The 17,652-nt window shown below is 34.9% G+C and overlaps 1 protein-coding gene across 1 annotated transcript in view; it reads right to left on the bottom strand.

Moving 5' to 3' along the window:
* FMN2 (formin 2) overlaps positions 1-17,652 on the bottom strand; it is a 152,869-nt gene that overhangs the window by 18,729 nt on the left and 116,488 nt on the right. Inside the window, exon 15 of the mRNA XM_066546802.1 lies at positions 15,316-15,367. Coding sequence (XP_066402899.1) covers positions 15,316-15,367 — 52 coding nt within the window. The remainder of the gene's footprint in view (positions 1-15,315; positions 15,368-17,652) is intronic.

Raw genomic sequence — 17,652 nt, 5'->3', positions numbered from 1 at the left:
TTGTAAATAAACTTCAAGTTCTGTTAGGTCTGTGCTACAACACAATAGCTTAGGCTGGAGGCTACACAGAAATATTAAAACTCAAACCTGCTTTGTACTAAACAAGAAATGACGCAACAGAAAACTTGGCCCAGGAAGGGCTGTGCTAGAAAGCAGGTGCCCATTGTGACTCTACCAGAACAATCCAACAATCCCTTCTGAGCACAGCGAGAGCAAAACTAATGCAGCAAACACATAAGCTACTCGTCAAGTAAAAGCTATTCCTGAAATGCAAAGGTCATATTTCCCACACTGAGTGAGGACTGTGAGCGCAACTAAAATTTAATGTATTTCTGAGTTTGAACTGCTTCTATTTTATTTCAAGAATGTTACAGGAAGGTACAGAATAATTATTTTTAAAAATATTGCTTGATTAACTATTATTCCATTTTGTTTTTTCATTGTATGTTTTGTAAATACTGGAGATTTTAAGAATGTTTTCCTGATCTGAAGCTCAACATGAAAGCCACTGGATAATTGCTCATTTTATGAAAAATGCAATTGAAAAATCTCACTTGAAATATAATTGTAGGTGCTTTGCTCACTGATCCATTACTATACATTGACTCCTATGATAATTTTCTCTGAATCATAGATCACAGTTTTAATACTTTAATTATGGGTAAGAATCCAATTTTGGCTAAATGGATGGAAATGTAGTTTTAGTCTCAGAAGTCATATCTTCATTCATGGATTATGATGGTGAAAATCACATACAAAGATTCAACCATTCAGAAGGGTCACTAACAAATTCTGCAAGAAAATTTTACCCTAATTCTCAAACCCAAATATTCCAGTTGTTTTGCCCAACCTGAAAAATAAGCATCTACATATATTATCATATTGCTGAATAAAAAAAGCCTACATCTCAAAAATTTAACATCAGTTTACCAACCAAATTTTACATCACATTTTTTTCTCCTGATTTGGAATTCATTTTTCCATCTGCTGAAGCAAACCGAAGATGTTGAGCAACAGATGTAGCACATAAAAATACAGAAAACATTCTCATTTTTAAAGCCATTACATTGGTACTCAAATGCCACCTTACCTAGTCATGTAATTTCTTCAGTTCTGTCAGCCTACCATGGCCCTTTGTTCTTTAACTCAAGTGTTTGGCCAATAAATGCCTTTTTTTTTGGCTAGGTTGTGTTGTCGGTTTGGTTTGGGTATTTTTTTCAAATGATTTATTAACAATTAACACAACTGATTAAAAGAATCCATTTTACTTACTTATATTTTCCCCACAGTTTTATTCTGGGAAAGGTTTTTATAATCTATCCTCTGATTCCACAGAATGACTCAAAAAGAATATCCCTGACACTGCAGTCAGCTGCACTGTGTAAAACTTCCTCCTACTGTCACATATTTTCAACTTTTTGCAAGACTACAAATGTTATCAGGGGGGTATTTTTTCTCCCAGTCTCATCCCCCAGACTTACAGCTCTGCAGCTGGCTAGTGGGGAAGTCATATTAAAGGCTCATTTGAATTTTCAGAATGAGCTGACAATATTTTTGGAGGAATGTGAGAGATAAAGAACAAGAGAGAAATCTTGAGGCATCAGCTGAATCACTAATTTTTTAAGAAGCCTTCTGAATGAAGTCCGTTAATGATTTAGAAAACGGAGAAAGACAGAATTTCATATAAGAAGCCTCGTTTTGGGAAATATATGTTCAAAACATTTTGCAAACTACAGTGATGAGAAAAGAATTTGACTGTGAATGGTCATCCCAAGTAATGCTTTAATATAGAGATAATGAGCTAGAAATCTATCACAGGAAAACATCCCAAGAAACAGGAAGCCAAACAAAATGAAATTTGTACTGTATAAGCGAACACTCAATTAAAAAAAAAATAAAGAGCACTAACATCTATTAGAGATGCAAAGACTTCCACTGCTCTTCAATTATTCCAACTATCCTCTGAGAGCAGGAGGAGATAACCAGTGTTTTTTCCCTGGTGACTGAAAACCTCCCTGAGGACTACTTGTATAACCATTGCAAACTTACACATTCATACAGCTGCGTCTAACAGCTGTAACATAATTACTAGGTTTATAGAAAGCAGAGAAATGCTCATACAGGTTGCTTGACTCCCTAGCAGTTAGTTTGGGAGGTAAGGAAAATTAACTGTCTGTGAAATGTGAAACAGCAGCAGCATAGCAGGTTGTCATTGTTAGTATGTCACACCTTTCTAATGCCCAGTAACAATGCACAAGACATCAGCTGCAACACAATAATACGTCAAGGTGTAAATCTCCACGAATCAAATATTTTTTTCTATACATGCAGATCAAACAGTTAAGACAGTTGCCATGTTTTTTCCAACCAGAGAGGTCTACCCTTCTTTAGCATTAAAGTATCTTAGAGTTCATTTAGAAGACATATGGAAACCTGCTTGCTATACATTTGATGCTGTCATTTTTGTAGGCAAAATGGCATATTTCACACATGAAAGACAAAGCAAATAAAGCCAATCCAAATGCATCAAATAATAAAACATGGACAGCAATAAATCCTCTCTGTTGCCATGGTCTTTAAATATCTGATTCGGAAATGTTTACATATGTCAAACTTGATATATCTCAAGGCTAATTCCAGGAGGGGACATGCATTTTAAATACAAAGAGAAATTTGGATGATATTGCCATAGCCCCAAGACTAGGTACAATCCTTTCAGACTTCAGTCAGGCAGAATATATCTTAAATATCTTTGGTCTTTGCTCTGAGAAAGCCATTCAAATTTTCCTTTTCATTCTTCAGCAGATTTTAAAACAAAATATCTGCAAATACCATTGTTACTCTTCCTAACTGGCTCACATAGATATTTTGAATCAAATAAAGAACTAGTTATCAAAAGCCTTTTGTTCCTATACTCAAATTAATTTCTGCATCATACAGCCTTGGGAAACTCATCTGACCTCATCAATTTCATCTCACCTATCTGCAAAATTAAACATTAATTTTGAAATAATACTTATTTAGTGTCCATTTCTCAAGTGAAAAGGTTCATGCTTATGCATACTCTTTCTGAGAGTCTTAAAGGAAAAGAATGTGCATTAGAGAAGATCTTTGAGTCATGGAAGAGGGAAAGAAGGGCATGCAACTTAGGGATTAAAAGAGGTAAAGGAGGTCACTGCTTTTGCTCCTAACAGCCTGACTTTTCAAGCATGATTAAAAATAAGACAGTGATGTTCACACTACCGTCTCACCCTGACACGGCAAAAGCCAGAAATCTTTAAACAGATTACAGACTGGGTTTCCTATTCCTCATGTTGGCCCTGAAGGAGAATTAAATAACATCATCTTTCTCACAACAATGGAAGAGTTCCTCATCTCTGACAAGTAAGAAAGGAAATAGCATCAGGAAAGATGGCTAGTTCCTTTTCTTCCTTTCTTGTCTTCTAATGTCTTTGGTTCAAGTGCTTGGGTAATTCAGAAAAATCACTTCAGACTGATGTCTGAACTCACTGCTTACTCAAATGTGGAAATTTGATGAATGAATCACTAGACTTTTATGTGTGCTCCCTTGAGTACAACTATGAGTCTATGAAAGTGATTTTTCTATTTGGAGGGAAGAAAGGAACGGATGTACTAACAGCCAAACCAAATTTAATCATATGAAAAAGAAAATAAGCTATTCACATTGCAAATGGCTCATTGACAGCAACACTAGCTAATAGATCTGATCCATTAGGAATATTTTAAGAGTAGCTATGGATTATTCAGCTTTTTTTCTCATTCTATTCTGAAAATAGCTAGCAAAACGTTGCACACAATTCCAATTCAAACCTGCTGCCTGGGACGCATTGGCTGGTTTATAAATGTGTACTAAAGCAAATCAACAATACTAAGACAGCAGTAGTTTCATCTCAGCATTATTTGATCAGGCTTCCTTGCCAAACAAATAGCAAAGTAACCATAGGTACAGACACGCCCTGGCTCACCTTTCTGAGAAATGCTGAACACACACACAAACACACATGTATCTGGTTTCCCCAGGTAGCAAACTAAATCACCTGCAAGGGTGAAGGTTTGCTCCAATGTGGATTTAAAACCAGAAAAAAAAGGTTTTCTGTTCTGCTTAATATTCTTCTGTTCAAAAGACTACATATTTTGATTAAAGTTTGAACATGGATATTCTTTTCTATTGTGGCTTTATGAATCTCTAAGCATCACTTATCTACATCAGTGATTAAGAACAGTTAGTGTAAATGGTGTAACTTGTTACTTTTGTGAAGCAGTTGTGTTTCAGAAGCAGTTCTAAATCAGGCTGAAACTACTGAAGTACCTTTTATTTCAATTAAACTCATGAAGAAAATTTAGAACTAAGCACATTCTACCAAAAGAAAGAAGGCAAAAGGGAAAGAAAAGACTATATGTGCCTACTACTTTAAATCTGATATGAGTCTTATTTAAAGCCAAACTGAGTTGGTGGGCTGTAAGGCTGTTCACAGTGTTGATCCTGAATTGTTGTCTATATACAGAAGGTGTGGACAATATTTGGGTAACAGTATTTCCTTCCTGGATGCTAATAATTTGAATAATCATATTAGTATTTGGTTTGTTTTATAAAGAGGCCAAGGCTTTGTATCTATTTTCCTACTGTATTTAACATCTGAAAGCAAGAGTTAATCTTCAGACAGAATACCAACCAGTTCAACAAGGTCACACAAAATATGTAAAATAAAAGACTACCAGCATCCTGATGATTGAGATAGCACAAGCCTGTTAGGAAACTTTATATGCACAGTATTTTGTGAAGGGTGTAATTTTCTATTGATGTATTTTGTTGAGGGTCCTTCTCTGCACTATATCACTTTCTTCACCTTTTCTTTACTTTTTTAAAAAAATGTATAATTTCCTCTCCTCACTGCAGTCTCTTGTTCTGCATAATTATAAGTGAAAAAATGCAAAAAATAAGTATAGGTTCATTCAAGATATCCAGTACCTGAAGGCTGGTAAAGAAATTTCTTCTTGCCCTTTTATTTCCCCTGCTTTTTATAAAGAAATAAAAGTAACTTTCTTATACTAAAAAGAAAGTTGAGATAATATGCCAGCTTAAATTAGCTTCCAGAATCATTAATCTCAGTTTTCATTTGCCAATTTATATTGTGTAACTGTGTGTTTTGTAATATTGTTCCTTAGAAAACAAAGGTCTCAAGAGATTCTTTTCTCTAAAAAAAACCTACCAAACATTTGCAATGTTTTGAATCCTAAGTCATCTCCCTCATGCCTAGTCCCTTGCCTCCTATAAATTCATATTAAACAGAAACACTTTTTATTGCTTCAACCATATGAAAATTAGCAGCTTCAGTAACAGCAAAAAAATCCCTCTACCTTTGAAGCATCATTTCTTTTTTCTCCCTACAAAAGCTCAACAAAAAGCATCCAATATGAGGAACAGAAAATTATGTTTTGACAGGCCAGTCTGTCTTGTTCATGAGAATATTAACACCTTCCCTCCCACTACTAGGAATGATTTACAACTTTAGTGATGGTATGCAATGATCAATATTATCAGCTGTACATAATTATTAGTGACACAAATGCAGAACCTCCATAGTTTATACAAATGGCTGCAGACCCTGTACATGGATGCTGTTGCATAGCACAGACCATATACTGTGACACAGACTGTTAAATTCCATAGGTATTAGGACTATAGCTTTGCACTTAAACACTTTGGGAAAAATAAATTTTTAGGAAGACCAATGATCTCAATGTGTTAACAGGGAATAAACCCTTCACATATCAGATTGCTACTTCAACCTGAATTTAAACTGCTGCTCCAGACCCTTCTATTTACTTAATTCAATGGGAGAGTATTTCTTTATTCCTGTCTTTCAGGAACAAAGTGCCTCATAACAGCAGGTTGCAAACCAGCAAAATAAAATGGCCATAACTAAATTAAATAATACTTTTGTTGAAAGCTGAATGTGAGCACTGAGACTTTCAAAATCTTTATTTTAGAAAATATTTTTATTAGGTCCAGATTAAGATATATTAGTTGGGTATGATGAAATTTACCTAATCTATCCTTGTTGCTTATATCTTCTGTAAACATTAGGCTATTAGGGATCATGGTTAATACTACATTTAAAAAGCATTCTGCAAGATCTTCCCTCACTGGTTTAATTATTTTTTAATTTGTATTTTTATTCTCATTCATCTCTAAAACAATAGGCTACAACCTGGTCCCTCTACACCTTTGGGTTGATTCCAGGTTTTTTTGCATTATTCTGATGTAAACAAGTGCTCCACTGATATAAAAATACCATCTTTTATCCAAGGTGGCAGAGGATTTGGTGCTAAATTTTATCAGGAGTGAGCTATCTTGGCAAACAGAATTTCTGCTGACAAAAAAAAAATACTGTGCTGAAAAAGCCATTCTGCATATACTGAGTCAGATTCTAGTCATTTGAAAATCAAAGATCAGGAAATGTAGGTTAGAGGTATTTTTGCTACCTTCATTATATCACGTGCAAAGCATTTGTCAGCTACATCTCACCCAGTGACCGGGGCTTATGTGAACCTAAATTTTGCTGTGAATATTATCAGTCTTTTTTCCATTCAAGAATATTCAGAATAAAATATGAATTGAGACAATACATTAGAAACAGAACTAAGTTTGTCTTTTCTTTGCCTCTGAAATTGTATTCTAACAGGCCACTCTAAGGGAGAAAAAAATCTAAAAATCAAGCATTTTTTAGCATGACTCTTCAGATGCATTTTTAAGTTGCATGTGCTTTTCCCATGAATTTTAAAATTAAAATTTTAAATCAGTTCAGACTTTCTCCCAAAACCCTGGTTTGAAGTAGTTAAAGTTCTCTAGATGCATTGGTGTTAGCTGCAAACCACTGTTACCTGAGTACCTTGCATAAATGTATAGGCTCTCTATCTTGGACTTTAATGCTTTTAATTCATGTTAGTGTGGATATCATGCCCATGCCTGCCAGCTAAGCTGCTCCAGAAATATGGCTAGCTCTGTGCTAAGCTAGACACAGGCAATATGAGCATGTGTAAAACAATACCATGTAATTTTGTGCACTGGAGAGTCAGGCCCAGTAATATATCCAAGAGAAAACTATTTTTCTCTCTTGAAAAGACAAACATGTGAGCTTCAAACATATTAAATAACCCTTGACTGGTTGAACTTGAAGAAATAATAAGGTGCTGTTAGACACAGAATACAGTGGTAGAACGAATTTCAACAGCAGTGGGCTGATACTAAAGCTGCTGCCTCAGTGCTCTAAGAAACAGCTAAAAGCCTCATGTGAAAGCCCAACTTGACTTCAGATCTTTATATTAACACTCCTCATGTTCACTGGAGGCCTTCTAAACAACCATTATTACTTAAAGAGGTCATAATTACATAAGGAAGTAGTGCAGAACTGTTGTGCACTAAATATTGTGTGAAAAGCTTATTATGGTTTTTCAATTTATTGATTGCAGCCTCATTGTAATCTGTCTGCTGTCATGGTGTGGCTCATTTCTATAAGTGAATTCATGAAGAAGCATGGCCAGGGTTATCTAAGAAAATAATACCAGTTATATAATGGAATAACATTTTTTCTTAAATCTAGAGCAAATTATTTAGATATCTAGATAGAAACTACACACATGCTTTACAAAATTTCAGGTACACATAAGATTAGCTCATCTTTAAAAGTATAATTCAGCATAGATAAAATTTTATATATGTGCATTGACAAAAACACACTTTAAATATAGCAAGTGAAATGAATGTACAGGGTTTTTTTTACATAATCATAATAATTTCTATTATGGTACTCAAGTCAAACTTAGGTTTCAGTTTCTATTCTTTGAGGTTTTATTCTTTATAGAATAAAAACTGTCTGAAATATGTGGCCATTACAGAACATCCTAGCATTTTAAAGGTCTTTTGATGCAGTTTCAACTTAACCCTTTGTGATTGCTCTGAGAACATTCTTAATTCATTGTGCAAGAGCTCTCTCCTTAACATGCATCCACTCATATCACCATGGCCAGCACAACTATGAATAGAAGAAATTAATCCTTTGCTGAAAACAGAACTCTTCATGGGGATTTTCATATTCTTAAAGTCAATTACAGAAAAATCCCATGGCAGGAAATTGAAAGTCTTCAAAATCTGTCTTGATGAACTGTCAGGTTGGAAAGGTCTTTATTTGCATTTTTCAAACTTTAGGCACTTGAGGTTCAAGTCTCAAGTTATCCCAATATATTCTCTTCATACAAGTGAAAGAACCTTTCTGTAGATGAGTACAGAAAATGGGCAGCATTTTCTCTAAGGATTGCCCATGAAAAGGTGACAGCCACTGAAATTAATAGAAATATTGTATTAAATAACCATATCAGCTCTGGATTTGTGAATCATCAATATTCACACATCCGAGCAAAGCTAGAAAAACCATATTCCTTTGGCCTAAGAAGCCTATCTCTGGCCTGTTCCCATCCCTTCCAAGAAGGCTTCATGGGGTTTCTGGTCTGGGGTGACCACACCCTAATAATTTTCCTTAGGAGGAGGCAGGAAGTTTTACTTCCTTCACAGACTGATTAAGGTAGAACTATCTTTCAGGCAGCACCTGAGAAAAAAAGCAGGTGAGGTTATTTCATGAGAAGCCCTCATTTAAGACATAGTACAGAAGGGATCTGGCCCAGTGAAGCTGTTTCTGAACTAGCTTGTTAAAGCAGTCAAGAAACAAGGCAATGAGGGCGAGCAACAAACAGAGGAAGAGCAAAGAGATAATGCCTTTTTTCCTAGTCACCTAATCTCCATATATGAGAAGTAGAACTATATCATGGATCAGCTTGTGGAGTTTCAGCAGTAGGCTGATCCCTATATCATGGATCAGCTTGTGGATGGCAGCCTTCCATCAGCTGGAAATTGTTATGGAAGGAATGACCTATATTGTACAGATTATTATTACTGGATAGTTCCCAGATGAGTTAACACAGCAGTTGTGACCTAATTAAATCCCACCCCCGACGTTCTGCTTTTCTATTTGCATGTACATAACAACAACATAATATTGTAATACTTAAAGTTTGTAACACGCAGCAAGGAAGAAAGGAACAACTCCAGTGGCATATCAGCATAAGAGAGTAAAAGAGACACATTATCCACATTTAAGTCACAGACCTTGCAAATGCAAACACTGACTATGAAGGTCTTAGGAAACCAACCAAACAGCTCAGGTAGACAACCCGATGAAAGAAAAGTCCTGCTGAACATAATCAGAAGCTGATGCACAAGGGAGAGGCACTGGAGCTAATCATTCATACACACACGCACACAAGCGTTTTACTTCAGCTGCAACTGCTCAAGAGGAATATCTTGAATTTTTGAGGGCTATTCAGTGAAACCACCTGCTGAACATAAACTGGAAGCCAAACAAAATGTGACACATTGAAAGACTTTAATTCATGTATTATTTTCCCACTAATTTTACTAGCTACATGGTTCTTCTATTCTTTTCTCTTTTTTTTAATCCTCAGTCTGATGCCATGGCATTAGTTTTGGGTTGATCAGATCCAAGTTATTTTAACTATATTGTTATCAGGGTGTTAGCTGTATTGTCATCAATGCTATTTAGCTGTGTAACTACAGTTGCACCTTAAACTAACATCCTTTACCTTTTACTCTAAGATCTAAGAATAAACCCTCTACATGAACTTTACAATAAGTTGCATAAAAATCAGTTTACATTGCAGAATATTAGATCTCTGAATTGTACCCCAGTCTGTAAGGAGTTGCATTAACTTTTGTTCGTACTAGTACTGAATTCCATTAAATGCCAACTAATTTCAAACCAATAAAATAAAATTATTTTTCAAAGCCAGTAGGCCAAAATCTTTAAAAGAAAAGATAGCATTCTTACAGGCAAAAATCAATCATCTAAATGGCTAAGGACTTGTGTCACTTGGCAAATATTTTCAGAAAAGGACAAGGACTTCATCTTCCAGGATAAGACCAATTATCCATATTTTAGAAGAGACTTTCTGACATAACTAAACTGCTGGCTAAGTTTCCATTACTGCATATCAACAGTCCTGATATTTTGTCAGAGACAGGATACTAAACTAGAATGATCCAAACTGTTTAACAGTCTGTAAGCTTCTTCTATACACATTTCCTCTGCTCAGCAAGTATTTACTTTTTGCTGATCCAACTAATGTATACCTAGGGTCTGAAATGTATTACCCTTAGTGAATCCAGCTACATGCTGGGAGCCACACAGTGAGAAACAGACATAACAGTGAAGCAACCAACAATAGATGAATGGCCAAAGAGTAGTGAAAGACGAAGTCCAATAGCATATTCTTGCCTTTCAGTTAAAAGTTTCCTTCTGGGTTTTTTTTGGTTTTGTTTTTTTTTTTTTTAACTACATACCTCTTCCATTCTAAGCTTTTCACCAGTTTATTTCTATCATTAACTCAATTTTCTCTTTAACTTTATAGTTCACTTTTGGAAACAATCCAAAACATTGTGTGGAGGGCAGCGAGGTGGGAGGAACATTTAATGTTTTAAAGGATTACCAGACTTAGGTGCTACACTTTGAGGTGTTGCTTTTCAGCAGTGCCATTGTACCATACTGTCTGCTATTTCTCTAAATGTCATCAACTTGTCAGCTCATAAGCAGGTGTAAACCTTTGTTCCTCCCCAAGTTCTCATGTTCAGTGATGTCAGTGGAAGTCTGCAAAGAGTGTTGTGTCAAGAATACTGGGGGTTTTTCGCAGGCAATTTAAAGGTAAACATTTCTCTTCAAATTAATGTCATTTTGTTGCTACAGCAAAAGAAAGCAACAACACATTTCTAACTGGATTATTAAAAGTCCTGAAAACAGAAGAGGTGCCTGGGAGGCTGCACTCAGAAAGCACTTAAAAGCCCAAAAATCACTGGAATGTGCAAGTAATGGAAGCAAATTATAAAATAAACCAAATAAAAATATCCAGACATGGAGAGATGAGCATTTTATACCAAGCCACACACATCCTAAATTCCCCACTTGATATTTACGTCAAAAGGCAAAAAGTCCTCTGTTTGACTTTTTATAAAACAAGCACATATTCTCATAATGCACTGAGATTTACTAAAGAAAAAATTAAATTCTAGGATTTTTTTTTTTTAATCAGTGATGTACAGAAAGCCAGGATAGCAAATAGAATTTCTGTCTTTCCAGGTCTTGTTGGGCATCAACAGGAAAAACAGGTGAATGATTTTAAACCACCAGTGTGTGGGACTGTTGACTTAGTGACTTATCACTTCAAGCAGGGTTATACTATCTGAAATACTAAAAAAAACCCCAAAAACTTTTAGTATTCTTTAACATTTCTTGCATACATTGTCTCTTACAGCAGTGAAATATTAGTTAATTATATGAAATATGAATAACTAAACTTCCAGTGCTGCTGAACTGAATTTAGAATTGAATGCTTCGTTACACTAAGGGATGACAGGAAAAATTGAAAATCATTTGACTGTGTCTTGGATATAAAAAAAACCAAACAAAACCTTAATTAAATTTTTGAAACCAAGTTGTTATTCCAAGAAGAGAAAAATGTTTGCAGATAAAGGGGAAGGAAAAGATCATTTTAACTATTTCAGTGGAAGAGAGATCAGTGTTACAAGTCTGGATTTATTTGCTTTTTAAAAAGACATGAATCTGGAAGCCTTCTAAGGAGATGAGAACTTAATACTGGGTGAGGTATTATAAGAAAAAGTAATAAAGTTCCATGCTACTCCTCTAGAGCTATTCAGTTGGTGAGGTAGCAAGGCAGAGAATTATGACCTTCAACTTCACTGAATGCTGTTTCCAGTAACTTCAGTCAGGTTGTTCGGCTATTGGCTCTTCAGAAATTAAGTGCAGGAAGAGGAGTAACTAATTTCTGATTATAAGTCTGCAAAATGGTATTTCTGCTGTTGCTACTGCCTTTCATCCTAGCCCGGCAAATGAGGTATCACTTGTCATATTATTTGGATAATAATTTTGTTGCAATCTTGGTTCCTACTTGTTGTGCATACTATGATAAAAGTCCATCTCATTCTGAAATTGTATTAAGCATACCTGGAAACAACAAGACTTCAAATTTTTTTTTTTTTTTTTTTGCTGCTTAAGTAAAATCACATCTGAAAAGACGAAAAATATTTAACACTAAGTAAATGAAAATACACAAAACAGAGAGCATATCTATAATACAAGTCTTGAATAAAGGGGCACCGAATAGAGGATTCCTAAAATACAGAGGGATCTCTTTCCCCTCCTCTCTCCTTTCTGTTTTACTTCTTTCACCTCCCCCCAAATGAGTGATTTTTTGCTTTAACTTGACAAGTATTTCACAGTTTCTCAAGCATTTAGCAATGAGGATCTAATTGGAAAGTGCCAGGTTCTTTCTTATTGCACTTTATCAATATTGTTAAGGGAATGATGTAATTGTTTGGGGTTTGGTGAAGACATTCCATGTCACTTCAGTGTTAATACCAGGCTGGAGCCTTCCTTGTCTGCCTGCGTAAGCTAGATAAACATAGACCTGTGTGCTTTCTTCTCATCTCAGGATACTTACTCAGAGAGATCTTGGAACATATGCCTATTGTGAGCTAAACATTTCACTTTTCATTTTTATCCATGTGCCAGAAATCCATTCCTAGCATAAACACTTTACATACTGACACTCTTAAAGTCACTAAACACGATAAATAAAGAGAGAATACATCATTTCAAAACTGATTAAACATTTTCTCACTTGTGACAAATGAACAGCTATACACTGTATGGAGTCCCTGGAGCAGACATTCCATTTTCTTTGTCTTCATTTTCTGTGTAAGATTAACTTTCCATTTCAGCTCATCTATTGCACAACTGAGATTTTTTAAAATACACATTGCTGCATTTTCCCCAAATCATTATTCATTTCAGAAACAGTTTTTGTTATTGCTACAAGATCTTTTCTTTTGGATTTTTGTATTTTAATGGAGAAAAACTAACAAAGAAAATACTACTACTAATAAAAAATCATAGTTTTTAATGAAAGCTAAAGAAATGCTCCCATGCAGTAGACCTGAACTTATACATAGACTGAAGTCATCCACTTCAACAAGGAAAATCCAAGCACATTAATCACATTAACTTTGCTCCATCTAATCCATCACTTTTCCTTGCACTACTTGCTTGCCTCGTCATCCAATGCACTGCTGTCTACCTATGATTAGTCAAATGCAACTAATCTTTTATTTAGCTTCTTAAGCTCCTATCATCTTTTCAATCTACTCCTGACAAAAAGGATCCCAAGCATTTTATTTTCAAGCTAAATTAAAAATCTTACTGAAATAATCACACATAATACTAAGACTGTATATGAAGTTGTCTTCAGTGTTCTAACAAAAAGCACTAATCTGATCAAGAATTTCAGTGGGAAGGTGGAAGAAAGAAAGAAAATATCCTTGCTAGATATTCATGGAAAGGAGGAGCAATGAAGCAGAATTTTGTTCTTTGACAAATTGTGTAAAAGGAGCTGGGAGAAGAAAGAATTAGGGACTAAAGTCAGAAGCAGACCAAGCTGAACAAGAATCACCAGAGCAGCTTGCTTTCTTCCCCCATCAGGCTAGAAAAACCAGTAGAAAGTTTTTGATATGATGGTTCCAGTCTTGTCAGGGAAAAAGATTAGAAGGGAAAGTGAATTAGATACCAAAAGATAGTGATAAGTCACAAGATTTCTGAACAGATTGAAGATTCCACTGTCATTAGATTTCTGTCACCTTTGGATTTGTATTCAAATCCACTTTTGACAGGACAAATGTTTTCCTTAAAAGAGCAATTAGGCATCACAACAATCTCCTAACAGTGCCAACTTCTCTCAAAGTTTTATTGTGGAGGAAAATTTTAAAGATAAGAATTATGTAACCGAGCAGCTAAACAAACCTAAGAAATGTCAGGAATGCCTTTCATATACTTGAGCAAGAGGCATGATACTAAGCCAAAGCAATAATACTCTAATATTATCTCAGCTTGTTAGAGCACTGTGCTAACAGCACCAAGGTTGTGGGTTTGATCCCTCTATGGGCCATTCATTTAGGAGTTGGACTTGATGATCCCTGCAAGTCCCTTCCAACTCAGAATATTCTGTAATGAAACTTAAAGCAACACAGACCAGTTCAAAGCAGCTGTCTGTGATTCTCTTATACTCCCTTTCCACAACCCTGATGTGCCACTCAAGGACCTACCATCTCCTCACAAGTAAGAAGGGAGGTTCTTGTGGCACTCACTCCTCTTGGCTTCTTTTTCAGGTGCTATCCCAAGGTACACGGCCCAAGGAAATAGAGAAAAAATGTACCAGGAAAGACATCAACCACCCTGTGGCATTACTGCAGGGAGCAAATTTGGGTGTTGAAGCCATAGAATGGCTGACAAACCTAGTAAAAACTAGAAACTTTTATAGTGATATCTTTTAGAGTAATCCTATTGAGAGACTTCATAATTCTGGGAATATAGAGTGGATATATGCATTAGTAGTTATTAAGTGATAGCTGTAGCTAGTACAAAAAGAAAATGCTATTTTCAGTGTAAGAAAAACAAATACAGACTGCGTGTTTCCCTAAATTTGGGCTATAAATGCTGTGCACCATATTTTGATCTCTTGCTGGGACTGATAAAAATCGTTCCCATTTAAACACTGCTGCTAGAGGAGTCTCCAAAAAAATCAGAACAAACCACATGTTGTGCAATGGAGTGAGGTTCCCAGTTTTGAAAACTGTCTCAACTGCACAGAATGAAATTTAATGAGGTATTTTGCTTTCTGCCACAAAAAATGTATTTGAAGATTTATTAGCAATTCTACAAAGGAAGTCACATTTAATTTTACATTTAATTTGTTTATTAAAAAAAGGTTTGTTTTTTTTAATAAAATGGATATTTTATAAGTACAAGAAATAGTACCTAATAATACTTGTTTGGGGAATGTGAAATACCTCTCAAATCACCATGATACTGGTGTAGTATGAACAGTGTTTTCTCAGTCCAAATGGTATACTCTGAATTTATTTTTACATAAGGTTAATGCATTTTCTGAAAGATAGGAGTAATGTACAATATTCATTTACATTGTTTCAATCTTTCTTCATTTTCAAATTAAAATTGACAATAACTAAATATCACTTTTCTTTCTGAGTGCATTTCTATACCACTCAAAACCACAGAAATACTGGCTACCAATACATCAACTGCTAAAAACCCCATATTTTACAAAGAAAGGTCTTATGACATTACTCTTTCTTACCTTTTATGTGCTTCTGTCAGTGACTTCTCTTCATTTTCTTGGTCTATTTTGGCTGTAAAAATAGAATCAAATAATTAGGAACAAGGTGAAAGATATAGATGTTTCAGGATAATTTTAATTTTACATATGTCATGTGTAAAATATATAGAAACACCTGAGGATATACTCATGTAGATCAATTCCGAGAAAAAAAAAACAACCAATCAACCCCCCCATTCAACAAACAACCACAAAAACAAAACCACACAAATTTTGATAACCCTATTAAAAAGGAATCCAAAACCACCACTGCAAAAAGAAACCAATCCAAAACTCAAAGCCTTGAAAAGGGAAAAAAAAATTTCCCAGTATTCTAAACAACAATCAAAAAATGAAATTGACTTAAAACCAGATCTTAAATAATTATTCCAAAAACTCAAATAATATGGGAACTTGTCTACCAAGAGGAGGAAAAGCTGAGCAAAGAGCAGGAAGGATTCAGCCTTACAGCTTTTGTACAAGTTGTGTGGAAATTACAAATGAAAACTCTTCCCTCTCCCTGCACACACATCCATTAGTGAAGTACTAGAGCTGTAGCAGGCCTTTATTGAAAACATGATTAGTTTTATATGAAGGATATTAGCATTTGGTGATCATGTGAAGGAAATTAATATTTTACTTGTATCATTTTATATATAATTAATATTTTAATTTTATTAATAATACAGTAAGAAACTGTCTTTCCCACACAATGGTGAAAATATTCTCTATTTGCCACATGTTCTCTCATATTTTTTGCCCACATTTCATTTAATTTAGATGACTGAAAGAACAATTAATAAAAAATCTACAAGAACGTGCATGTTAACTTAGGCATCAGCAATGTGCAAAGCAATTGTCCTTCTGCTCTGAGCATGAGCTTAGGTGAAATTTATACTTATGCAGTCATTCGGGTAATACAACTTAAATCTCATTTAAAGTCTGCATGCTTAAACAGAATGCTCTTTTAATTTGGTACTTGATTCTTTGTTCAGTCTGCTAGACTTCTGGACTGTTAACTTGCAAGGAGAATTATAGTATTCCCAAGAGTCAGAAAGTTTTGAAACATGAAAAGGCTCTGAGCTGTCCTGGTAACAAATGTCAGTGCTATAACATTCATATAGAAATCTAAAAAAGAAGAAAACTTTCAGCTATTTTTTATTCCACTTTCCAGACATAGCTCTACAATATTAACTCATTAAAATTATTTTTCTGCATCACTGTCTTTGAAAAATTTCAAATTTGTTGAAAAAAAGCAAAGCAATGGCATAATTAAGACACAAAGATAATCACTGTTTTTCAGTTAAAATGTTTCAATCAACAGTAATTTACAAACATACACTCAAATAGGCATCTGAAATCTGTAGCAAGGAAATACAAATGGAATTGCCTTATACTTTCCCCAGTCACAACAATGATCAGAGCTTTGTCTAGTGCTGCAAATGCTTTTTATTAGTAGCAATGTAGTCTTCTGAGCAGTAGCACTGCTGACTAGTGCCCAGATATTTGCAGCGGGAAACATTGTATTTGGTAATCATTACTTGAAGACTTGGGCTCCACCATTGTTATCCTGAAAGTGAAAAAAAAATCCCAGCAAACCACAGAAAACCTGAGGGAGAGATGGGTAAATGTTCTCAAGGAAATTGGAGAGCAACTGAATCCTGAATCATTACAGGTTTCAATACCAAACTGAATCTTGGCCCAGATTCTTCAGAAGGTTTGTGAGGGCTCACAATCCTTCTGAGTGAAGCTGAGCCCAGAGCTGAGTGAATTTGGGCTGACTTAACAGTTTTTCTTGAAAGCCTTGCATTGCTTTGGATAAGAAACCAGGTGAAATGTGGCAGCTTTTACAGAATTTCATTAATACTTTTCTTTTTTTCCATACTTTAATCCTGAAAATCAAAGTATGACCAGTAAAAACATATAGTTCAAAAGAGAAACTGCACAAACTCTCTGGATGAAACAAAATCAAATACCTCATTCTGCATTAACACAATCACTAAGTATCTGTGGATGCAACTCTTAAATAATTCTATTACTGAAAAACGCAATTTGGACTTGTTTCACTTAATGCTTAGAAATAGAGGCTACCACATTCCATCCTACAACAGTCTTGTACACTGTTGCATATGTTGTATTTTTAGGATATAAATATTTTTATAATTTCCAAGATTGACGGGATGGAATATCATTAGATTTGCCTTGTTTTAGGTACCTTCTTCTTTATTTCAAATATTCTGCACAGATTTACAAACAATTGTTTACCCACCATTAATGGAGCAAAAATTCCACAATTTATTTCTCAAAAGAGTGTAACCA

The sequence above is a fragment of the Molothrus aeneus genome, chromosome 3, assembly GCF_037042795.1.
Source record: "Molothrus aeneus isolate 106 chromosome 3, BPBGC_Maene_1.0, whole genome shotgun sequence".
In the NCBI taxonomy this organism is placed as follows: Eukaryota; Metazoa; Chordata; class Aves; order Passeriformes; family Icteridae; genus Molothrus; species Molothrus aeneus.
This window is presented reverse-complemented; position numbering and strand designations above follow the sequence as displayed.